This window comes from Cyanistes caeruleus, chromosome 7, assembly GCF_971803275.1.
Source record: "Cyanistes caeruleus chromosome 7, bCyaCae1.hap1.1, whole genome shotgun sequence".
Taxonomy (NCBI): domain Eukaryota; kingdom Metazoa; phylum Chordata; class Aves; order Passeriformes; family Paridae; genus Cyanistes; species Cyanistes caeruleus.
The window spans coordinates 3,326,285-3,350,931 of NC_141707.1; the positions used below are offsets into that span (position 1 = coordinate 3,326,285).

Below are 24,647 nucleotides of genomic sequence, written 5' to 3' on the forward strand. Positions count from 1 at the left end.
AAAAAAAAAGAGGAAAAAATAGTGGGTTTTCGCCTTTTTTTTTTTTTTTTTTTTTTTTTTTTTGTGTGTGTGTGTGTAGAGAAGTGCACGTTTAATTATCACATACCAGCAAAATATAGAGTCATAGAATATCCTGAGTTGAAGGAGCCCACAAGGATTTTTGAGTCCAACTCCTGGCCCTGAGATCTATCTGTTGGAAACTGGGAAAAGCAAGAGTGAAACAGGGAAGAGTACAGGCCCAGCTGAAGCTGTTTCCTGTGTCAATCCACTTCATCCCTTCCAGGAAACAAAGCCAGATCTTAGAGAAACAGGCCAGGAAGGTCTTGTGCTCACCTGGGCCAGTAGGACACGTACAGAAAGACCTAAGCCACGTTCTCCTGAGCTCAGGAGTTGCAGAAAGCATCTAAGCTGTTCCTGCCCAATGAAGGGTCATGGTTCTACCTAAAATCAGCACAGATGGGTGAAATCAGCCCTATTGGGAAAGAAGATGCTCAGCAAAAATTTGGAAGAGAGACAGATGATGAAGGACTCTGGCACTGCGAATTCAGAGCAAAGGAAGCATGGAAACTCAGGCAGGTTTGGGTTGGAAGGGATCTTAAAGCTCATTTCATTCCAACCCCCTGCCATGGGCACGGACACCTCCCACTATCCCGGGCTGCTCCAAGCCCTGTCCAGCCTGGCCTGGAACTGATGTTCCCAGTCCTGTTCATCCAAGCAAAGCAAAACAACCGTGGAAAAGGAAAACATCACTTTCCCTGTTAGACCTCTGCACCTTATCAGCACCCTCTGCTCCCTGCTACAGGTGATCATCGAGGGCTCTGACTAAGTTTTCCAAGCTTTTGAGATGGAAATTCCTACAAATCAGGTTACCTCACCACAGTCAGGAGGGAAAATTAGGTGAGAGTCGAACTGAGTGGGAGAGTAGCTTTAGAGAGAAAAAACAGTTGATTTTGACTGATAAAGCCTTAAAAAAAACCAGAACAAGAACCCCCCGAGCTGCACAGTAACCTTCCATTTCCCAAAGAGCCGCAGGGTGGGCTCTGTGCAGGGAGTAGAGAGAAAGGGACAAGACTGCTACGACCTTTCCCAGGTGAGGAACACATCAGAGGTCTGTTCTAAGCTGGCCTTCTTCCAAAAGCCATTAATTAGTACCTGACAATCACCCTCATTAGCAGTCCTCAGCTCTCCACATTAAAACCAGATTCCTGGTGGGCTACAACCCCAGCCTCTGGATTTGGAGCGAGGCTTCTCCCTCCGCAGCTGCTGCAGCCCGGAGAGAAATGAATTAAGTGTGGGTGTATTCGTCGGAATAATCAATAATTAGCCGCGAGGATCACAGAAAATTACAAGCAAGCAGAGAGCAACGCAGAAGAACAAACGAATGGAATAACGAGCTTTTAATAGCGTCATTATGGGATGTGGAAATGCCCTGGACACAGTTAAATTCGAGTTCTCCCAGGGAGACTTAACACATCAGAAGGGCTATCGATGGATGAGGGTTTATTTAGCATCTCATGACTGAATCATGAATTCATGAATTCTCCAATTGCCATGAGACCAGAAAGTGAGTTTGGGGAAAGACTCTCACTCCATGGAAGAACAGTTTTTCCACCAAAAAGGAAAGGCCAAGGCATCAGGTTCTTTTCTCCCGTGCTGGATCTTTGAATCTTGACTCTTCTCATTCTCCAATCTACTTTAAAAACAGAGAGGAAGGAGAAATGTCAGAGCTAAGAATTTGTCTCAGAACCAACCAAACATCCTTGGGAAAAGTGTATTCAGCTCCAACAAGATGCCTATTAATTTGTTTCCCACCCTGTGGAATCTGCAAAAAGAAACCTGCATATGCAAAACATTTCGTTTGTGCACAAATGTTGTGGCAATGACTAATTAGGGTAAAAAGAAAAAAATAAAAGAAGCAGACTGTTGGAAAAATTAACAACAGTGAAATAAGACCCATGGGACACAAATCAACACATATTGTCAAGTCTCCAAAGCAGAGATGGTTGAGGCTAGAATATGATGTATGGTCTGCTCTGAAATGGATCTGAATTGAGAGTACAATATTCAGAGGAAATCGGAGACGTGTTCTTCAGAGGGAACATGTGACAGTTTCCCCAGCACTCTGGAGCCTACACTGTTGTCTTCAGCAAGTTGGTCACCATGGCAACCTGAAATTTTTCTGTAAGACAATTTTGTTAGTAAAATTTTAGAGATAGAGTTGGGCAAGAAAGGAGAGTCTACACATGTGGAACGGATTAAATAGAGCGACTCTCTAAGAACAGCTTGTCCAGGAGCCCCTGAATCCTGCCCAGCCCTGGAGATGGGGGATGCCAGGACCAGCCACTGCAAACCTTGCTGGGGACCAAGGGACAATAGAAGAAACAGGAACCAGAAGGAACACAGGAAATTCCAGCTCCATTTGAGGAGAAAGTCTTCCCCCAAGAGGGTTCCTGTCTGGAGCCCAAAGAGGATGAGGGATCTCTGTCCCATGGTATCCCAACCTCAGGTACACAGCCCTGCTTTGAGAGGTCCTTCCCAACTGTGTGAGTTTTTGACAAGCTCATTTCTAAAACCCAGCACTGCTGAAGACAGTCGAGAGCCCTTTCCATTCCTCCAGTGAAGAAAGTCCTCTTGGTTTTCTCCTGGGATTAGACAAAGGGGCTTGTGAAGTGTCACAAGCTCTGTGTCCTCCCTGAGCTGGAACAATTTCCTCCATGCAGCTGTGGGTCTAATCCTTCAAAACAGATCAGGAAGAGGGGGGACAAAGGGCAAGACAAAAACTGCTGATGTTCACAGCACCAGGAGGCTGTCACAGCGATTCTCCTCTCGGCTGTAACACCTCTGGCCCATCCCTGCGCCACACTCTAACCCCAGCAGCAGGAAAGGTCCTGCCTGTCTCTGTTTCCCTCTGAGCCCTTTGCCTCTGAACAGATGAAAGCATGCTTTTCCCTGCCACAGCACATCACAGCTGCCAGCTGACACTGAGGACTCGGCCATCACAGCCAGGCTGCGTGGCAGGAGCGATAGAACAGCAGCCTGTCATTTCCCCAAGCGCCAAACTGCTCCAGCTCTCACTCCCAAAGCTCATCCAACAGGATGCTCTGCAACAGATCCCACTCTGCAGGGATTTTCCTTCCCTCTGGTGCTTCCCTCTTTAATTTTTTTTTTTCCCCCCCACGGAAAGCAACAAGCTCCTTTATGAGAACCCTAGAAAGTGGGTGGGTGAATGGGAGAGGCAAAAACGAAGACATGAGGATATAAAACTGCAACTAAAGTCAAGCTCCTTAATGAGGACACTGGGGATTAAAGCTCAGTTTTCCATACCCCAGGGGAGCTGTGAACTCTGCTCTGTTATTATATTTATAGGAGTCAGGTAAACAAGCATCCATTTCACTCTGAAGGTCAGATCCTGGATTTCTTAGATATGAGAAGAGCCCCAATGCTGCCTGTTACTCTTCCATTGAAAAAAACCCTCACCCTAATAATTTATATTAAGGATGCCAATCTATCCACTTCTGCAGGTGCAGTGCTGCTAATCAGCTCCTCACGTCTGCCACCACCACCCTCCTGCCAGCAGCGAGCTGTGCCAGGTGACAGAGACCTCAGCCAGAGAGCAATTGTAAGGAAAATACAGAAAACTTGAGGAGGAAATCACAGCCCCTTGGCTTGATGCTGAAGGAAGCTGATTTCCTGTTGAAAAACACTTTTCTCGTGTGATTAACGAGTAAGACTCAATCAGCATTCAACATCTACTTGTATTTTGCAAAGGCAGGAATTTGCTTCTTGATTTTCCTGTTCAAGGACATGAAGCATTGCTGGGGAGACTCCGGATATAATTCACGGGTCTGCACAAGAAAAAACTGCCCTAGGCAGTTGATTCTGGAAGAGTAAAGCATCAGGGCCCTTTTGCTCCCTGGAGATTAAGGTGACCAGCAAGTTTGAGCCCTTTTTAGGCTCCTCTTTGCAATTCAGAGCCATGAGCACCATTAAGCATATTCCAGTTTGTAGCAGGCTTGGGTTTTTAACAGGTGATCAGCCCTTGTACAGCAGCTTTTCCCCCCTCCTGTCACTCCCTGCCTACCTGAGCTATTTATGGGAAAGACTGGGCCCAGAACATGAAACAGGAATTTCACAGTCTCCCTAGCTCTGGAGATGGACGAGGAAATAAATCCAGAAAATCTGATTAGGACTTGTCACTGAAGTAAGCTCATTAATCATTGATGGGGTTTTTCATATTCAGTTCCTAATTCCTGCAGGCACCAGCAGACTGGTGGGTCTGAAGACTGCAGACATGAAAATGTTCTTTATATAACAATGGCACTGGTTTAGTTTTTTTTTCCCCCTGAATATTTAGCACATTCTAATAAATAAAAAGAGCTACAAAGCACCAGTGAATTCATTTAGCCTAGCTTCTTGTACAAAGTCAAGTGCAGAATTCTTCTGAAATAATTCCTGAAACCAAAAAGATAAGAAGGCCTATCTCAGAAATGTAAAATCCAGCATGAAAAACTGTCAGCCACTTGCCTGAGCAATTTTTTGCAGCAGTCAGTTATCCATTCTGGTGTGTAAAAGGAAAAAAAAAATCACGTTTCATTTCTTACCTGGACTTGTCTAGCTTTGCCTGTCAGCACCATGTTCTTCCAGTAAGAGATGAAAGTCTTCTATTATTAAATTGCTATTTCCCCAGCCTCCTCCAAAATCTTCTCATCTAAGCTAAGCCAGTTGAGCCTACTGCCATTTCAAAACTCAGCACTCATTCCCCATGCCCCCACCAAACCCATTGCATGGCTTGTAATAATGCCAGCCAGGATCACACATATGCCAAAACCCAGGGAAAACAGCAGGGAATAACTTTTCCTGGCCTCAGATGCATGAAATCTGTTTAATTTTTGGCTTCAAATGAAATCCTCTAATTCTGGATGTGAACAAAATCAGGCAGATTCCTCTCCAGACTTTGCAACTAATAAGTCAAATCGATAAAAGCCAGGGAAACAAGGGGCTTTGGGGGTGGAGTTGATATTCTCTTTAAATCTCCTGATGTATCTGCCTCTGACATGTCCAAAACCCAGGAAACTCGTCGGAAACACAGCTCCACAGATGACACTTGCACGAAATACAGCTCCATAAATGACACTTACAACCCGTCTTCAAGAGCAGACAGAAAGTATTAAATTTCCTACTGCTCTGGGTTTCAAGAATCATAAATTTCTCCCCTCTTGCTTCACATTCTATTTTCAGGAAGATTTTACATCTTGCTTTTGGTTTGGAGATTTGTTAGACGTTAGACACAAGAACACAAAGCATTTCTGAGTGCTGCTTAAAGGGGATAGCTCTTCTCGAGAGCCAAAGAATTAAAGATACCTGGCACTTTCCAAAGGCAAAGAAAAGTTAGATATTCCTGTAGGAAGACAGGCAGTGATAAAAAAGACCTGTTGGCTTTAGTGGCTCAGGGATAAACTAAAATAGCATATGGATTTAATGAAATAATTCTTACAAACAGAGCAGAGTGCCTGGGTTTTCCTTTGATATCTCGTTTCCAGGAGAGCAGGAGGCTTGTCTCCTTCAGCGCATCGAGGTTTACCACGGATATGCTTATGAGTAACATGTGTTAGCTTTTGGTGAGTCACCGGTGCTAAATTCCATCTAAAACTGTCTCGTTTCCAACGCAGCAGGCTGGAGCTGAGCTCCACACGCAGGGAGCGCTCAGTTCTGGCAGTCCACAGGGACACAGACCTGCTAATGATATGTACCCGAACTGCTCCAAGTCTTTTTAATCACAAAGACAGAGCACTAAGTAATTTCCTCTTCCTTCTCAAACGGCTTTAAACCTGTTTAGCATGCCAAAGAATGAGCTCATTCCGTGTTGCTAAAACTCTTTCAAACCACTTCCCTTTAGATGAACTCCTTAAGATGGCAGGTAAAGCATCAGCAGCAATTAGAGCTGCTCCCACACAGAGCCGCAGAGGCAGGTCAGCAAAGGTGCTTTGTGTAGGATGGGCCCTGCCAGCTCCAATAAATCACGGGTGCCTTTCATCATCATTCCCATTAATTGGCTCCCAAACATCTCCTTCACGGATTCTGCAAGACAAGCACTTCCCTTGGGCAAACTACACCGTGGCTCTCCCAGATCCCTTCAGTTCTTGTTTGAGGAGCTGTGTGGCCCTGGGGCAGCTGATTTGGCATAAAGACAAGCCCATTCCTCCATATCCCTTCTCTGGATGTGCTCCAGCCCTTCACTGGCCTTGTCACGGGGAAAACGTAGGCAAAAAGGCTAGGACCCTACACTAAACTCAAACTCAGAGTTTATAAATTGGTTTTCCTGCATGCTTTTCACACTACCCATACCCCAGGACACTGGTGTACGTCAGAGGATACGGGATGGACAAGTGAAAAATGAGTGACAGCCATGAATTCTGTAGCTGGGATGTTTTCTGAGGAGTGAAGGAGCTAAAAGTCCTTCATCCTGAGCAGTCACTTCCCCATCCTGCCACAAACCTGCAGACCCAGGGTGTAGAACAGCTAAGCCTAACCCTAAGCCTACCCTAACCCGAACCCCATTTCCATGGGTGGTCCAGATCAGAAAGATGTAGGAGCAATGAAGCTAGGGCCCTTTTCCAACTGTAGGTTCTTTGACTCACCCAACCCACACTCACCCAAATCAGGTTATTCCATCTTGTCAGGGCTGAAGTAGCTGGGTTTGTTCCAGTCTCCACGGCTGCTGCCTCTTCCCCTTGAAGGGAAGACTTCAGGAGCAAAGTCATCATCTAGAAAGAGAACATGGAAAAGTCTGTGAGCATGAGATGCTTTCAAACTTGTGTTGATTGTTGCACAGAGAAGCTGTGGCAGCCTCCAGATCCCTGCAAGTGTCCAGTGCCAGGTTGGATGGGGTTTGGAACAACCTGGGATAGTGGAAGGTGTCCCTGTCTACAGCAGAGGATGGAACTAGATGATCATTCAGATCCCTTCCAACCCAAAACAACTCAGTGATTTGAGAATAGAAAATATTCAGCATTGCATTCTGCACACAAGTACTGGTTATGAGAGCACAAATCTGACAATCCAAAAAATGTATAAACCTCAGCATGGCCTGGCTCGGCAGGACAGTGTCCTTCCTGCACCCTCAACTAGACACCCCCCTGCAAGGGAAAAACCAGTTGCCCATGACCAGGAGCAAACAGCTGATCTTTCACATTGTCTTCTCCCTCAGATGACCTTGAGATGCTCCAAAAGGAAAACTTAGGTCAAGGTATTCCAGCATGGCAGAACTGGCTTACCTTCCCTGTGAGTGCTGCCTCGCCTGTCAGGGACCATTATTGGCACCCGCATCACCTGTAAATTAAAGGTATTTCTTTAAAAACCTCACCTGGCAAGAAGTTCCTCCTCTCCATTTCCTCATGTTACAGATACATAGTACAATGTTGGCCTCTCACAAGTATTAAGATGAATGCTATATGTAGCATGTTAAAATGGCTTTGCTGTAATAGTCAATATAGTACGTTTTAATTAGGATAACTCCAGTGAACAGATGATGGGGACCCTGCTGCTATCAACACTCACCATCTGTGGAAAGAAGGAGCCAAGGCCCAAATTAAAAGGTGATAAGAAGAGGATTAAAACCACAAGTCAAGAAACACGCATGCTCTAAAAAGGTGGACTCAAGGAGTGGCCATGCTAAACAGTTCCTGGAAAATGTAAACAAGTAAATGGAAAAGTTTGAATATGCATAAAGATCCATGAATATGTGTCAGGTTGATGCAATAGAAATGGTATATAAAGGGTGTTTCCAAAACACCAGGGGTGCTCTTGGCAGAGTGCCAAGCACCCTGCAGTTTTAACCCTCTGTTTTATTGTTTTAGTCTCCTATTGTCTTTTTTTATTAAACATTTTAGAATTTACCAGGAAGTGAACGTTGTTTTTCACACTCAGGCACTAGGTGGTCACTAAAGTAGTTCCAAGCCCCATTCTTAATTTTGCTGAAAACAAGATTATTGCTGGTACTCCTGCATATGACTCCATGATCCTGTCAAACTCAGGTTATTCTGTGATGCCAGCCTCAATCAATCACAAATCAATTACATCTCCCATCCAAATACCACCATAGGTACATCAACATCATTTCAGCCAAGCTGAGAGTCCCTGAGCAGAGTTACAACTCCACAGCAAGAGCTACAGTGCACTTGCTGCATCTCTCTGCAGAGGGAAACACTTTACTTTTCAAGTGCAGTAATTCCCTTTGGCATTTATTCCTTATTAACATTGCAGGAAATATATTCCCCAGCAGGAATATTGGCAACAGCGCTGAATTTTAAGTGATGGTTAAGGAAGACTTAGGGGAAGATGTCTGCTTGTAAAAGCAAGTGTTTGTGCTGACTGCCCTGTTAAACAGTGGTTGTGTCAACCCACAGAGGACTGACTGAACATCCCAGACTCTGTTACATATTCCAATGCTTCACATGCAGTCTTTCTGCTCTGCAGAGGCAGGCTTCCTGGGGTGCACTTACCCCATATAAATATTGAGAAGAAAAAAATAAAAAATAATAAATGAAGATCTAATTTTGAAATTCAAGCCAAGGAAAAGTAACAAAGAATACCGTTTGCTTACAAGACAGCTGGAGAGGGACTTTTCACAGGGGCTTGTAGTGACTGGACAAGGAAGACTGACCTTGGGCTGCAGAAGAGCAGGGTTAGATGGGATATTGGGAAGAAATTTGTCCCTGTGGGGATGCTGAGGCACTGGCACAGGTTTCCCAGAGAAGCTGTGGCTGTCCCATCCCAGGAAGTGTTCCAGGGCAGGTTGGACATTGGACTTGGAGCAATCTGGGATAGTGGAAGGTGTCCCTCCCATGGCAGGGGGTGGAACAAGATGGGCTTTAAGGACCCTTCCAGCCTAAACCATTCTGTGATTCTAGAATTCAACTTTTTCAGTTAGCTCCCTGAATTTTTCAAAAATAAAAGCTGTCCATATACTTGCTTGTTAAACTTTGTTCCCTCAAGCACAACACCCACTGTAAAGCTGTTGTGAGTGCAGACACACACATTCAAGAGTCAATTCATGGATAAAGTGGACACTGGCACAGTTTGCAAACAGCCAGCAGGAATTCCCAGGTTAGGTCAGCATTGAATAACACTCTAAAAACCGAAAAAAAAGAGCTCAAAAAGGGAACAAAGGTCTCAGCAGACAAAATGTCTTTGGGTTGTGCTGTGATGACATGTTGAGCTGAGAGCTGGGTTAGATAACAGAGTCAGAGCCATAGGGATTTGTGTGTGTCCAAGAAGTGCCAGTCACTGTTCCCCAGGCCCAAACTCAACGAATGAAGTACTGGAGTTGTTAGACGTGCCAGATTGCCACAGAGTGTCACACTCTCCCAGGCAAGGTCAGAGCCCTCAGCTGATGGAAAGTGTTACAACCAACAGCTGGATTTCAAACTACAGCCACTTTCCTCATGCAAACCTCCAGCTACAACAGGAGCACACACAGACACCTGACTTCTCTTTAAAGAGTGTAAGCAGAATTTTCACTCCTCCAGGGAGCAAAAATCTGGGTTTCCCCCTTCCTTACCTCCTCGCTGCTCATCGATTCAGAGCTGAATGTACCGCGATGGCACCTCACGGTGATGTTGGCAATCAGCTCCCCGGAGACTTCCACAACACTCCTGCAGGAAGCAGTGGGCTATAACAGAACAAAATAGACCAAATCTCAAAGAGCAAACATCCAACACAAACCTTCTCATGGGAGTCTCATTGGTGGTGGGAAACTACAGAAGGATTTAAAAAACAAATTCCATGAGAAAGAAACCCCAGAAAAATTATACATGACTTCCCATACGTTATTGCTCCACAACTATGTGTTTGCTGTACAAACCTCTGAGCCTGCTCGAGGTAGGAGAAAACCTCCACATCCTTTTCACAGCTCAGCACAAACAGAAGGACAGTGCAGGGCTATACCAATGGCAGCTCCAGCTCTGGAAGTGAAACTACCCTTGATGATGTTGTCTCTGCAATTGGACAAAAAACTGCAGCAAAACCTGCACTCCACTTTGGAAAACACATCCTCACACTACCATCTTGTCCCAAGAAGTCGGGGGTGGTGTCAGTTTAGGATACACTGTAATTAGGATACAGTTTAGGATACACCTAGTAGCCAACATTTGCATTTTTAAAGAAAAATAGCAAAGCAATAACCAATGATTATGTGTGGTGCCATCCACACAGAGGTAAGGGCTGCTTAGCTCCAGAGCAGAGGTGATTTGGTCCAAGTAACTGTGCACAGAAAAGTCCAGTCTTGAAGACAATGTATTTGCACCAAAACTGGTGATTTAAGACTCAGAGAAGAGCAAGAGCTGTATCAAGAGCCTTTTAATTTCAGGCTGAGAGTGAAAAAATCTGAAAGAGATCAGCACTGTCAGCACAGAAGGGAGATCTGCACGACACAGGAAGGTAACTCTTTATGTTAGATAGGTAAAAGCAAGAGAAATATCAGCTCTTCTACCCTCTTATCTTAGAGAACAAGCCGTTTCTTTTATGATTTGGCCCCAAAAGCACACATACCTTCACTTTTCCCAGGCACAAATCCTCTTTTCAGCTCCCTGCCCTCCCCACTGACCAGGCAGAAGAATTCCCCACCACTGACCCTCCCCACCTAACACCCACTCCATGCTGCAGGTTCTATCAAAAGCAGCCAGTCATTCCTCATTTCTTAGCACCAGCAGCATTGCAACCCATCCTGAGAAGTTCCTTCAGGGAGGGGAGGGCTCCCATTCCCACCAGGGCACCTACCACGAAAGGCCCAGTTCTGAAGTCACAGGTGAAGGGGTCTCTCCCCGAAGATTTGCTGCACACAGTCTCACGGATGCTGAACTGCAGATCTAACCTGTAGGCATTGCTGTCCCACATGTCCACCTGGTGAACGCAGGGTCAACACAACACATCATTAGTCTCTTCTGATTATTCTTTTCTCTTTCTCATAGTCCAATCAATGCTTTGCTAAAGATGGGAGACTAAAAAAAAAAAAAATTAAAACAGCAATGCCCCCCCCCAAAAAAAACCCCAACAAAGAACAAATTCCCACTATTTTCAAATACTTGGGGGTTTTAATCCAGGCTATATAAATCCATACCTATCTTGACATTCATTCTTGAAGAAAACTTGATACAGGCCACCTATAGAAGCAGAAAGGTTCTGAGGGTGTTCAGGAGCATGGACATTATAACTTTGAATTAAGAGGTTTTAACTCCTTAACTCCGGGAGTATCCAGTATAATTCTGAGCACTGCTAATTAAAACAGATAAGGGTTTCCTACTTGCACTTAGACTCCATCAGATTTAAACCAGAATTGGTGCATAGAGACAGATGACCTAAATAAAGATCAGAGAAAGAATCCTGAATTGTGGGCACATTTAATCAGTGAAAAGCTTCAGATAAACCAGGTTGCTTGATGTCCAAAGCAAAGCAGTTAGCTGGAGGTATTTAAAAACATAACTTTTGAACAAAATCCTACAAGACAACCCTCATGGACTTCTACTCTAGGTGTGAAAAATCTGAATTCCTAAAGTATTTTAATTACAAACTTGTATACAAAAGATACTAAGGTTCCTAAAGCCATAACTTCAGATAATGGCCCAAACCCACCCTCTTTCAATCAGCATTAGCCAACTCCAACTAAATCTGAGTTTCCAGGACTGGGTAGAAAAGAGTTTTCAATCCCAGCAAAGCACATTTCAGGTAAGGGATCTCCATTGTCTGAGTACTTACTCCCATGACTCGGCTCCTGACAACACCATACAGGTTTCTGCTCCATGACTGGGAATTGATCCGTGCAATGGAAGCATTGAGAGCCTCTTCTGTGACAGGGAGGTCATAGTCATACGCTGGAAACCCTGAGAAGGAGGCACAGTTCCATCAGAAGTTCATTGTAGGCTTGTACTTCTCCCCCCAAATCACCCTAAGAAGGAGGATTAGGCTCCAATTTACCTGAACATGAGAAAACACTCAGTGTGAGGATAAAAATTAGGATCTTCATAGTGTGTCTTTCAAAATCCTCCAGTCTTTTCCCTTTTCAAGCAACGAATCCCAGTGCATATCCCTCTGTCTTTATATAAATGCAGCCTTGATCCTACACCTGACCTCCCCAGATCCAAGCTCGGTTCCAAACGTTGCTCTTTAAACAGAATTGATCCCAGGGTAAATATTTGTTGTCAGCCTTTCTCCATTTAGCAGTAATTCTCTGATAAGTGTTGGGCTGCAGTGCCTTTTTCTCAGGACTGAATTCCCCACTGGGGAATTCAGGGAGCACTGAATTCCTGACATGTTCATAGCCAATGGCAGAATCTAGTTATTTTTTTCTCTTTTAGCTTTCCATTAGTTTTCCATGACATGTGTCTACTCTGTCCTTAGCACTGGACCCAGGACCTTCATGTCTTGGCAGCAATTGGAAGCACTTCCAAGCTGATGTTCCCTGAGGATTCCCCAGCACCAGAGGGAAATCACCCACAAGGAACTACCACCATCACCCCACAGAGCAAAACACCCATGAGAAGCCTCCTAGACATGAGGCACATGGAAGATCACTGGGACACAGAGTTTCAGCCTAAAACTCAACGGGATTTTTGGAAAATGATGTTGGAAACTGCTGCCTCCTTGCAAGCTCACCTGTTGCTGCCTGTTCAAAAGGCTGAGATGGGTGTAAGCATGTCCACTCTGAAGATCCCACAAGCAAAATTCCTCCATTAACCTTCAACTTGCAGTTCCACTTAAACCCTGTGGTACAGGCTCATTTTAAGAACTTCCCAAACAAAAGAACTTGTGGGATGCTCAAATCTAAGAAGAAAAAGCATGAAGTTCCTCCTGCTTGTAAGCAAAAAGAAAAATTGGTGGGCACTTTTTACCAGCCAGCTTGGATTTCAGCATTGGCAACAAGGCCAAATATGTCAATTGAAACTTTTCCCAGTCAAAACCCGGAGCGTCTCTCTCTACATCCATTCCCCTTGTTTTGTGCAGCTGAAGATGTTCTCTCCTAGCACTTGGACACCCTCACCTGTAGTCAGGAGTGTTCTGCCGTGGCTGTGATCACACCAGAGCACTACAATGCAAAGGATTTAAACCGAGCTGGAGACTCTCAGGCAGAGCCTGTTATGCCGTGCCCAGCTTTCCTGCTGCCAGAGCCAAGACTAGGCTGCCTCAGATAAAGGGAAAACCTTCAGGTGAGCTCTTTGACCTGCTTCTGACATGGTTTCTCTGCAATCAGTCAGGTGGTGATGAAACACATGGAATGAGACTGCTCCAACCATTCAAACAGAAAGGCTTTGGCATTTAGAGTCCCTTCAGATCCTCGTTGTTTTTCACCTTGCTGTAGTGATCTGGATAACATTTAGCTTTCCATTTCATCTCTAAAAAGGGAAGCATTTGCATTTTGTATGCTGGGACCTAGTTAATACTCCACTAGAAGCTGAATATGTAAAATTCCTTCCCAAGAACTGAGGCACAGTGTTGCAGCCAGTCCAAAACTGATTTTAAATATTGAGCCAACTGCAGAGTTTAAAGATTTTCCTATCACAGCAGATCTTAAGAAATGCTGTCAGCAGGATTGTAGTAATTCTGAGTGGGACTTGGAAATTGTTTAATGAAATCAAAGTTCCTCTGCAGAGCCCTGGTTTTACAGCATCTGGAGAACAGAGATGTTTGCTGTTCCAGCTCCCTGAATCTCTGCTTTCTGTATATTTAAGGAGTGGAACCAATTTTACATTTTCAGACTCAAGTTCTGGGTTTCTAGGGAGGTCTGAGATTTTCACCACATTCTCTTTGTGCCCAGCTTCCAGCATTTGCCAAAAAGGACTCTGCTAGGAAGCACCAGGTGGTGAGTGGTGCCGTGGAAAACAGGGAAGTGATGAAAAGTGAGATGGAGAATTGACAGTTTCAGGACTAAACTGCAAGTTCCAGATGCCAAGGCAGCTTGGGGCAGAGGGATGGAGTCATATCCGATTTAATCTAGACACCAAACAGGCGTTAGTTAAGAAATAAGGAAATGAAAGCGCCTTCTTAGATGACTAATTTCAGACTCCTTTCACTCCCAGCAATCAAGTTAGCTCTATTCCCAGACAACTGGAACAATAATTTCTCTTTGGGAGTGAAATTTTGGTAATTGCAAGACACATTTTTCTTTAAAATGTAAATCATCCAGCATCATCACATGCCTGTATGCTAAAAAAAGTTTAAACAGCATTCTAGTAGGCACTGAGGAGCTATTCCTGACCCCTTTGTTTCCTGGACATTCAGATGACAGAAGAAAGTTAATGATATCCCTTCTGAGAAAAGGAAAAACAAGTAAATTCAGAGCAGTACATTCCTCTGTTTTTCCATAGCTTTTCTGGTGTGCCATTAGCAAAATCAAAAGGTTCCTGAGAAGTTCATCATCATGGGCATGTCATGACGAAACCAGGGGGAGTGGCTCCCAATGCCAGAAAGCAGAATTAGATGGGATATTGAGAAAAAATTAATCCCTATGAGGGTGGTGCGGCCCTGGCACTGGTTGCCCAAAGAAGCTATGGCTGACCCACCCCAGGATGTGTTCCAGGGCAGGATGGATGGGGCTTAGAGGAACCTGGGATAGTGGAAGATGTCCCTGCTCATGGCAGGGGGGATCAGAAAGAGATGGGCTTTCAGATCCCTTTCAACCCAAAGTGTTCTATGATTCTCTGAGTAACTTCACCACACCTGCAGAAGACTTACATTGACATCAGCCAACAGAGGCAGGAGAAAGGCTTCTAAATTTTGCTTAGACTAACAGAGGATTTGAGACCTGATCCATAATTCACAGACACAATTCACAGTCTCCACTTTGATTCTCTTCATAGCTCTTCTGTGTGTCCCTTGAGATACTGGAAGAAAACCATACAGCCCATGCAGACACTGCCTGTGGGTTGCTGAATATTCTCCAGCCCTTGACCCCCTGGGAAGGAGAAGAAGCCTGTGAGATTCCAATTTTTCTAACTGCTCACACACTGTCCTAAGCTGGTACCCTCTGCCATACACTTAAGTCATATGATGAGAGGCTGAGGGAGCTGGGAGGGCTCAGCCTGGAGAAAAGGAAGCTCAGGGGACCCCTTCTCACTTCTACAACTCTCTGACAGGAGGGGGCAGCCAGGGTAGGTTGGGCTCTGCTCCCAGGGAACAAGGGACAGGATGAGGGGAAATGGCCTCAGGCTGTGCCACGGGAAGCTCAGGTTGGACATCAGGAGGAATTTCTCCATGGAAAAGGTGTTCAGGCCTTGGAATGGGCTGCCCAGGGCCGTCAGAAGTCTCCACCCCTGTAGGTGTCCAAGAAACACCTGGATGTGGCACTCAGTGCTCTGGGCTGGTGACAAGGCATTGGGCACAGGATGGACTCAAAGGTCCTGCAGACTTTTCAAACTAAAATGGTTCTGTGATTCTACACAGTGTCTGATCCTTTTGGCACTGCAGGTCCAGTGGACACAACCTCAACCTCTGCAACACACTGGTGTTGCAGGAGGAGGACTTTCACAGTGAAGCAACAAAAAGCACAGGTTACAGCAAACAAAATCACAGTAACACGTACGAGATGTGTGTTCTGAAACTTCGCAGCCTGCAGCAGAATCTCAGAGGCCTCACTTCATTATTTTCAGCCTTTGAAACTTCAAATATTTGAACTTTCAGAGGCTTTCCTATGCCTGCCAGGTCAGGAAGAGCAACTCTTACAGGGTCATTGCCACAAATTTGTAGCTGATGCAAGGCAAACATTTCCTCCAGACCCAAAGACTACTGCCTGAAAAAACACAAGACCACATCTGTTTTTTTCCTTGTAAGTTTTCCAGAGCCTGCTGATTGTTTTCAAGGTTTTCTCCCTATCCTTAGGGCACATTCTCCAGAAGTTTTCCTGTTACATCCTTTTGCATCTAGTCAAAGTTACCTGCAATGACCAGTCAATCAAAGCCCTAGGAAAAATTGAACTCCTCAGTAAACATGGGCAAAACATTAATCTCCAACATCTGAAGCCATTAACTGCCAAGTACCGCCCCCAGAGTCATAACCTCTTCCCTGTGAGTGTGCAGATGCCATTTAAAAAAGGCTGCCAATGAAAACAATTTTAATATTTTTGTAATTTCCGCATTGGCATTAAAATCCTTGACTAGAAAAATCACGTCAAAATTTCTAAGATTCTAAAATATCAAAGATGTCATTTTCACCCTACAGTTTCGAGTGTCTGAAGAGTCACACAAGGTTTTAGTTTTAGACAGGACAGAAAAAGTCCCTGGTGTTCAGCCATACCTTTATATCATCATATACTTCGGATGATTACTTTAGGCAGGACCAGCAAACCCAAGAATGAGACAAACAAGCTATTCTGGTGTTTACAACTCCTGCACAGCAGTAACTGGGAATTCAAGAATGGATTCAAGAGGCAATGGGTGCACAGGGAGCCACCAAGACTTTGGGATGCTGAAATGGACCAGCCTGGCGCCTGTGCCCGGGCTGCACCGGGCTGAGCTCCAACTGGATGATCTAACACTGTTTGAATAGACATACCATGGGCCACTGGAGACTGCTACTCCTAGTTCTGTGAGCTTCGATGTTCACCTAAATACAGATGATTTTTTCATCTTTGAAATCCAGGTTAGGTAAAGGTAAACATGGAAAAGTGTTCTTCCAACTCTAGGGACAGCTGTGCCTGCACACCCACCTGTGCCCATGGCAGGGTGGTTGGAACTGCATGATGTTTATGATCCTTTCCAACACAACGTGCTCCGGGATTCTGTGACTCCCCAAGTGGAGAGCATAACCGAGCCATGGAAGTCCCTGCTTTTATTCAGATCCTGCTGCTTATTCCTTTGTTGCAAGCAAGTCCAGGATTTGGTTTCAGAGCTGATGCATCTGTCATTAAGACGCCTTCACAGAAGAGAGGGAGGGTGAGTGCAGCGCAGGGCTCGTACCCCATCAGAGTCTCTCTCTCTCTCTCTATCGTGATGGCACCAATGCTGCTGCCTTGGGACACCTGAGTGTGGAAGGCGAGCTCGCCCTCAAGCACGGCCATCCAAGTCAGTCAGGGGCACAGGCTGCAGCTGAAGCTGCCAAGCATTGCTGTGAGGCTGGCAAGTGAAGAGAAAGCCATTGTGGCCACTTGTGCGGAAGCCTTTTGCCAAACCAAAGGCAATTGTGCCCACAGCCTCCCCCGGTTTGGCACCCGGCTGCTGCGGACGCCTCAGTGCGCAGGTGCCGACGTTGGGGCTGCTGCTGTTCCTGGGCACACTCTGCTGCTGTTTCTGTGGGCTCCAGAGCCGCTTGGGCAGCAGCCACTGGGCAGCCCTGCTGGAGAAGACATCGCCGCCCTCCCCATGGTGGCAGCAGCTCTGCGGGCCCCGAGCTCTGTGTCAGGGGGGCCTCGGTCACAGCAGCGTGGCCTGGGCAGCCGCGAGGGCCCGGCCTGGCCGCCAGCCCTGCCTCTGCCCACTGCCCCTTGTCGCAGGCACCCAGTGGCCGTGGCCTGGCAGCACCCCCTGCCCTCCATGTCCCCAGACAGCCCAGCCTGGGCACACCTCGGGCTGTCCCCACCCTCCTGCAGGGCTACTGTCCCAGCCCCGAGGCCTTCGGCTGCAGGCCTGGCAGACATTCTGGGGAAGCGCCAGATGAGCCGGGTGTCAGGAACACGGCGGTTGCCCCCGCGGGGGCTGCTTATGGCCTCTGACACCCACTTCCTCAGGTCTTCCCACCACCCCAGTCCCTCATGGGCCTCCTGTCCCCTTTGGAGCCTCCAGCCTCCACACATCCCCCTCACGCCTTCCCACGGCCTTGTCCCGTCAGGGCCTCCACGCTCCCTCATCCATTTACAGCCTCCCAGTGCCCTGTTCCCTCAGCGTCTCCCCCGGCGTGGCCCGGCAGCAGCGCCGCAGCCCCACAGGAGCTCCAGAGGAGCTGCATCAAGAGGCACCTGGGAGCCCTCAGCAACCCAGCCAGCACCACACGGGCACGAGGACACAGATGGCGCTTCCTGGCTGGGACAGGGCTTGTGCCTTCAGCAGAACTGCCCAAGGCCAAGGGCTTCTGGCCATTTTCCCTGCACTGCTGCACGCCTGGGCAGCTTGCCGAGCACAGGCACCATTTTCACCCTCTTCCCCTATGCCCTGTGCACCACGCGCAGCGAAAGAAAGGTCTTGGGAGACTGCCTATTATAACATATGCTATATTTACATACATAAAGAAAACAAAAAGAAGAAAGGAACGATGCTACGGAAAAGGAAAATAAAATCGCTGCTCTCTCAGGCGGGCCCAGCAGACACAGCCTGCCAGATCAGTTGCCAGCAGAGCTACAGCAGCGCAGCCAGCGGAGACCCAACAGACGAGGCCGTGTCCTCCATGCCCTGCGCAGCTGACCTTGCAGGTTTTCAAAGATGGAATACCGAGCCCTTTCTATTGCCTGGACAATGTACTGTGTTTGAACTGCCAGGTTTCCGATGGCGGGGCTGCTGTCATCCACCATGTTCTCAAGGGCTGGAAGAGAGACGAACAGAGCCACGGGCAGATCCCAGACCTGCCCGGGCCCACGGAGAGCCCCCTGCCAGGGCCATCCCAGCCGGCTCTTGCCATGGGCAGCAGGGAGCAGGGAGCAACCCGAAGCTGCTGGCCACGAATGCCCCACGTGCCCCAGAAGTCTCGGTGGGCTCTGCCCACGCTGCCCCTCATCCGTACATTGAGCAGAGCCCTCCGCAGCCTGGCCAGGGATTGCAGCCAGGCCCCCCTGACAAACCCCCCGCCAACCCCGTTGACAGCCCGCTGCCCTCACTCACATTTGTAAATGAGCTGCAGCTCTTTCTTCTGCCCCCTCAGGAGCCGCCCGGCAATCCCTGGGAACACACAGCCTGTCAGGGCCCCGGCAGCACAGCTCCCTGCCAGCGGCGCTGCCAGCCCTGGGGCCACACGCCCTCCCGCCCCGGCAGGGCTCAGCCCCAGCCCTTGCCGCATCCTGACTCAGCCCAAGGGCACGGCTGCCAGAGGCCGGCAGCAGCAGCCCCGAGGGCAGCCGGGGCTCCAGGGCTGCCGGGACAGCAGCAGCCGGGCCCGGGGCCGAGCTGCGGCGGGGCGGGGAGGGAGCCCGGGCTCGTTGCTCACCGATGAACCTGACGGCCGCCTCTCGCAGGGACTCCTGTGGGCTGTCCAGATACGGAAGGGCCCGGCGCAGCTGCTCGGCCGCTCGGCTCTCGTCCTGTGCCAGCTGCAGAGAGCGGCAGGAGGGAAGGGTCGGCGCGGGCTCTGCCCCTCGGCCGGGCGCTGCCTGCGGCCAGCCCCGGCCTCCCGTGCCCGCCCAGCCCTGAGGCACCGGGCAGCAGCCGCTGGCGCCGGGCTCTGGAGGGGGCAGAGGGCCGGCTGCTGCCCGGGGAGCCGCGGTGCCGGCCCGCCCCGCAGCCCCAGTGACTCGGGGCTCCATCAGCAGCCGGCTCAGGGCCACAGGAGCCTGGAGAAGAAGCCGTGCGGCCCCGGCTGCGGCACTGGGTAGGGGCCCAGCTGCCAGCCCCATGCACCGAGCGCCGGGGACAGGGGGCTTCTCCAGGCTGAGGCTGGGCCTTCCAGGCCGTCCTTACCAGGCACTCGGTGATCATCCACAGCTTCTTCTTCTTCACAGGTCTTTCCAGATCTCTCCTCTTCAGCAACTTAGCCGCACAAAGCAGCGTTGCCCAAGAAGCCTGGAGAGCACCAGAGACCCGCAGATGGCCCCACAAGCCAGGGCACAGGACCCGCATTGGTGTGCCAAGGCCTGCAGGAGGCTGCAGCCGGCAAGGTGCCAGGCCTGCAGGAGGCAGCCGAGCCCCCTCCCCGGGTGACAGCAGCAGCCCGGGGGTCCTCACCTCAGCCACCTGCTGGTTCTCGTCGTGGCAGTGGAAGAAGAGTGGCAGCAGGCTCTGGTGCACGTGTGACTTCAGGGCCTTTTTTTCCTTTTCCGTTAGAACAGTCATCAGGGATCGGAAAAATAATATGGACACCAGCTGCACCTGGCTATTATCCTATATGAAAGGAAGCAAAAAAGACCTCAGCCCTGTCGGCACGGGGCTCAGCGTGGCGCAGGCCTGCAAATCCCCAGGGCACCAAGTGTCCAGGCAGCAGCCAGTGGCCTCGGCTGGGGGCACAGAGCCTTACGTGGTCAAAGAGTGGCAGGAGCGCCTCAGCCAGCTGCAGGGCAATGGGACTGGGTATCAGCATGTCCTTGTCCAAAACTATAAAGCTGAGCACCATGATAGTCATCCGAACTATCTGTCCATCTGCATCCCACAGGAGCGCCACAAGACTTTCAGTCAGGCTCCTCATTTTTTCAGCCTGTGTGGAAGACAAGTCTGTGAAACGCCACCCTGCTGCTGCCACAGGGCCAAGAGGCCAAAGGCCTGTCCGAAAGCACTCAGGCAGCTGAAGCGGGAGGCAGGAGAGCCGGCAGCAGCTGCCTCGGTGCCCAAAGCCCAGCCGAGCCCAAGTGACTTCGTTCCCCGGCGCAGCTTCAGTCACTGCCCACTTCTCACCATCGAGGGATCATCAATCAACTTGAAAAGGGCCCTGAGCGCCAGGTGACGCTTGTCCCTGCACTCGCCACTCAGGTGCCTTGAGAAGATTTCCAGGACTCTGTTAGCGCTGCGTTCACTCAGGTCCAGGTAGTCCAGGATCTGAAAGGCACAGGACAGTGACTGGGGAGCGAGCCGGCAGGAGCATGGAACCACACAGGAAACAGGGCCCAGGCGGCAGCCCAGGGCATGGGCACCGTCCCAGGCAGCTGCAGCTATGAGAGGGCCGAGAGGTGGCAGACAGCTCTGCAGGGAGGCAGTTCTGGCCATGGGGCTCACCTCCACAAGGAATGCCAGGGCAGGCAGATCCCAGCGTGCCTCCTGTGTGCTGAGCAGCTGGAGCAGGTAGGGAACGATGCAGGAACACAAGGGGATAGAGGCAGACGACATCTCCCTGCCAGGGCAAAAAAGTAGCCAAGACCGTGAGCCAGGGGGACAAACATCTCCCAGGCCTGATTCACAGAGTTCTGATCTTTGAGCACCATCCTGCAAGGGAACCTGGGCCCTTGGGGAGGTGACTCCTTGTGGGCACCCGCCTCTGCCCAGCCTTTTCCAGTCTCCTTAGCCGTCCCTCGGTGACGAGGCCCTCTGGCCCACGACAATGGGGACCGTGTGGGGCAACCTCAGCACGGGGCACAAATGCCAGAGGCAGTGGGGAGAAGGGGTCTCACCTGGCCAGCAGACCCACAGCATGATGGTGGGTGTCAGCGCAGAGCAACGTGTCCCAGCCACGCTTGCGTTCCATTTCCACCACCACTTCCTCACGATGCATTTGGCAGAGCAGGGACTTCAGGGCCTGCACTGCAAAGCTGTGTGCACAGCAAAGCCCAGGTCACGCTGGGAGCACTGGCTCCTGCCCTGGGGACGTGACAGGGACAGGAGGAGTGGGATGGAGCACCTGTTGGGGCTGATGGCAAGGCCGTGTTGCTCCTGGCATGCCTTCCAGAAGGCATTGAGATCCTCTGGCGTCTCCAAAGTGCTGAAGTACACGTGGAAGAGCAGATGCACAAAGAGGCGGGGGAAATGCACTGTCACTACGTGTGGGACGCAGGGCATCTGCAGGATCTTCCACATCAGCACAGTTGCCTACAGAGGACAGGGAACCCAGAGAGAGCACTCAGTGCCGAGCTGTCTGGGTGAGAGGGCCTGAGCGTGGCAGGGAGCGGTCAGGGGAAAGCCTTGGGGAGCTCCACGCCTGGTGCCCCTGAAGCTGCCCCTAGGCCAGGTTTCAGCCCAGCGCCTGAGGCAGGGAGATGCAGTGGGGGAAGGAGGAAACGGAGCTGCTGAAGAGGCTGTCGGCCATGGGGTGAGCAAAGGCCAGTTCCAGAAACTCACAGCCAGGGCAAAGACACCCGTGTTGTCCCCATCGGAGGTGCGCGTGCTGTGCTCTGGCCAGTTCCCCAGCACATCGAGGACTATCAGGTATGCCCGCTCTGCTGTCCTGGGCGAGCACAAGATGGTCTTCCACATGGTCATTGCAGCTCTGTGGGGTGACAGCTCTGTCTCACGGGGGTCTCAGACACATCCCCGTGGCCTGGGCAGCAGTGGCGGGGGGAGCTGAGCTGGCTGCCAGCTCTGCCTCTGCCCGCTGCCCCTCGCTGGCAGCAGCACCCAGGCAACCCAGCCCTGGGGGGAGACAGGGCCCTGAGGGGGCATGGCATGGCAGCAGGCTCGGGGGCCAATGTAGCAGGGCTGGGAAAGGTCCCAGGTACACAGGACCCTGGAACTCTCTGTTGCTCAGACACCTGGGCAGGGCTGTGCAGGCTGATGGGCTGGGGAGCCCTGAGCCCTCTGGGCAAGTGGGCCCCTTACCTGTCACACGTTGGGGCCACACGCAGGAGAGCAATGACCACGTCAGTGGGCTGTGCCTCGCTCAGATCCAGCAGGGTCCTGTTCAGCCTGTGCTCAGAGAACTGATTGGCCATGAGCCACTGGTGGATGTACCTCACCATGGCAGGCACCTGGAGAAGACACAAGGGGAGACGTGGAAAGCTGCCAGAGGGAGTCAGGAATGTCCCCAGCTTCTCCAGAGAAGTGCTTCCCTTGTCACCACGCTGCAATGGCCTCAAAGGCTTAGAGTGATCAGCAGGCGTGGCTTGGGAGGCCAAGCGATCCCTGGAGGATCAAACCACGGCCACAGGCTGCTTACTTGCTTCTGACTGTAAAAACCCTCCTCTACAAGCATATCCAGCAGGGCAGCGGTGGCCTTGGTGTTGAAGATGTATGAATATGGTCTGACCCCAGCGGCCATGGCGCTGGTCCCTTCCTCCCGAATTCTCCTGATGAAGTTGCAAACCAGCTGTAGGAGAAGGGCAGGAGACAGAAACATTGAGAATGTTCCACGGAGTGCTCCAAGCGTGGTGCTGGGCTGAGCAGTGCCAGCAGGCCCAGCCCAGTTGGGGATGGCTGCAGGTACCTGTGCTGTTCTGCGGAAGAGGCCACCGGCAAGGTCCTGCTCTTGTGTCTGGTCCATGGCTGAATCTGGCAAAGAGCGAGAGCGGCCAGAGCTGAGGGGCTGCAGGAGCGGCTGGAGAACGCAGCCCAGCCCTGTGATCCCCAGGCAGGGACAGCCCCAGGGATGGCCAAGGGGATGGAGCATGGCCACTGCTGGGGGGGCAGCCCCAGCCGCTCTTGTATCCTATCTCCACAGGATAGGGTGGGATGGGATGAGATGGGATGCAATGGGATGCGATGGGGCCAAGCTGTCTGCAGGCACCAGCCCCATGGCCCAGCTCTGCCACTCACCCTCCTCCAGTGGCTGGAACTCCTGCACCTCTTCCGTCTCCTGTGCCGGCAGAGCTCCAGGGCCTTCTTCTTCCTCCTTCTCCTCCTCCTCCACCCAGGCCAGCTTGGGAACTCTTGGGGGTCGCTGCTCCATGGCAGTGCCTGGATTTATTGTACTCGCAAGAGAGATGCCTCGGAAAAGCTCTGAGGCAGCAAGTCCTGCAGTCGTGCCTGGAAGGCACCTGCAAGACTCAAGTTCTCTCAAGACTGCAGGACAGCAAGTCCTGCACTCGGGTCTTGAGGGCTCCTGCCACAAGGACAGGAGGCTCCTCGTCAAGGATTGTGCCCTGGTCTCAAGGGCAGTGACTGCAGGGATGGGCGATGCCTCGGAAAAGCTCCAGGTCACCAGGTCCCACAGTCTGCCCTCGAGGGCACCTTAAGAAAAGAAGCCTCGGCAAGGCCACAGGTCACCAAGTCCTGTGGTCTGGCCTCGAGGTCACCTGCAAGAATGACGGCTCAGAGAAGCTCCGGGTCAGACACAAACGAGTGCGCTGTGCGGGGGCTCCTCACAGCACCGCTCTGGCGCGTCCTGTCCCGTCGCGTGCACCGAGCACTGTGGCGTGGACCTGTCGCTGTGGCCAGCTCCTCTGTCACCACGTGTCACAAAGGGCCCTCTGACACCCTGTCCCTTTCCATCCCACGCTGACCATGTCACAAAGGGCCCTTGCAAACACTGCCACGTGCCCTGGTTCTCCCCCCATCCCCCATCCCCCTCCCAAAGTGGCCCCAGTTGGAAGGAATTCCTTGCCCCAAGTGTCTAAGACAGCCCGACGGGATCTTTAGGAACGCCTCAAACCAGCAGCAAACGCTGCCCTGCTCTGCAGGCTCAGGGCAGCAGAAGGAGCCCCCAGGGCTGCCCACGCAGCCGCAGCAGGAAGGGCACGGGGCCTTGCACAGAAGCTGGCACGGCCTCCTTGCGACACGGCCCGGCTGGTGGCCATCCTAAACCTGCCCAGGGTGTGACACAGACAAGGAACGTGCCAGGCCAGGCCACGAACGCTGCTCTGAGCCCTGGGGCCCGGCCAGCACTGAAATCAGCAGGTGTGGCAGAGTCCCTGCCGAGGCAGACCTGCCGCCCCCCCAAGCGAGCCCTGGCAGTGCTGGTGCCCTTCTCCTGCTCCAGAGACCTGTGCCCCTGGGGGGCTTCTGTGCCAGAGGGCAGGCAAAGCCCATGTGCACTGGGGGCTGAGCTCCATCCTGCAGGGGCTTCCTGGATCAACTCTTGCTATCTGTCCCATGACGTTGCCTCTTCCTGGAATAATTTTTTTCCATAGAAGGGATTAGCAGTAGCACCAGAACGCCATCAGCTGC

General features: G+C 50.6%; 2 protein-coding genes across 3 annotated transcripts; both read right to left on the reverse strand.

The window, feature by feature from the left end:
* Positions 1-1,382: 1,382 nt before the first annotated feature.
* On the reverse strand, positions 1,383-17,774 carry SPP2 (secreted phosphoprotein 2). 2 transcript variants are annotated; one of them, XM_023930568.2, is made up of 7 exons: positions 11,971-17,774; positions 11,752-11,876; positions 10,777-10,899; positions 9,560-9,670; positions 7,275-7,329; positions 6,654-6,764; positions 1,383-1,690 (listed from the first exon to the last, which is right to left on the reverse strand). In XM_023930568.2, exons 1-6 carry the CDS (start codon positions 12,017-12,019, stop codon positions 6,664-6,666), a joined length of 564 nt encoding a protein of 187 aa, XP_023786336.1. In that variant the 5' UTR covers positions 12,020-17,774; the 3' UTR covers positions 1,383-1,690; positions 6,654-6,663. The 2 variants fall into 2 exon arrangements, with proteins under 2 accessions (XP_023786336.1, XP_023786337.1); XM_023930569.2 differs by having other exon boundaries at positions 1,383-1,693.
* Positions 17,775-18,174: 400 nt separating this feature from the next.
* On the reverse strand, positions 18,175-23,991 carry LOC111922059 (maestro heat-like repeat-containing protein family member 7). Its single transcript, XM_086898873.1, has 15 exons — positions 23,298-23,991; positions 22,969-23,033; positions 22,702-22,851; positions 22,365-22,513; positions 21,888-22,035; positions 21,451-21,638; positions 21,224-21,361; positions 20,832-20,946; positions 20,514-20,654; positions 20,140-20,316; positions 19,851-20,006; positions 19,587-19,688; positions 19,117-19,219; positions 18,795-18,851; positions 18,175-18,498 (listed from the first exon to the last, which is right to left on the reverse strand). Exons 1-15 carry the CDS (start codon positions 23,428-23,430, stop codon positions 18,299-18,301), a joined length of 2,022 nt encoding a protein of 673 aa, XP_086754999.1. The 5' UTR covers positions 23,431-23,991; the 3' UTR covers positions 18,175-18,298.
* Between the last annotated feature and the right edge of the window lie 656 nt (positions 23,992-24,647).

What these genes read in the sequence shown, in the direction of transcription:
- SPP2 (XM_023930568.2), bottom strand. Translation starts at nt 12,019, where the DNA reads ATGAAGATCCTAATTTTTATCCTCACACTGAGTGTTTTCTCATGTTCA. An exon ending in AATCGATGAGCAGCGAGGAG is followed by an intron (nt 7,330 to 9,559) that starts GTAAGGAAGGGG and finishes TTTAATTTACAG; the next exon opens with GTGATGCGGGTGCCAATAAT. An exon ending in AGGCAGCACTCACAGGGAAG is followed by an intron (nt 6,765 to 7,274) that starts GTAAGCCAGTTC and finishes TTCTCTTTCTAG; the next exon opens with ATGATGACTTTGCTCCTGAA.
- LOC111922059 (XM_086898873.1), bottom strand. Translation starts at nt 23,430, where the DNA reads ATGGAGCAGCGACCCCCAAGAGTTCCCAAGCTGGCCTGGGTGGAGGAG. An exon ending in TCCTGCCACTCTTTGACCAC is followed by an intron (nt 20,007 to 20,139) that starts GTAAGGCTCTGT and finishes CCTTTCATATAG; the next exon opens with GATAATAGCCAGGTGCAGCT. An exon ending in GGATGATCACCGAGTGCCTG is followed by an intron (nt 19,220 to 19,586) that starts GTAAGGACGGCC and finishes CGCTCTCTGCAG; the next exon opens with CTGGCACAGGACGAGAGCCG.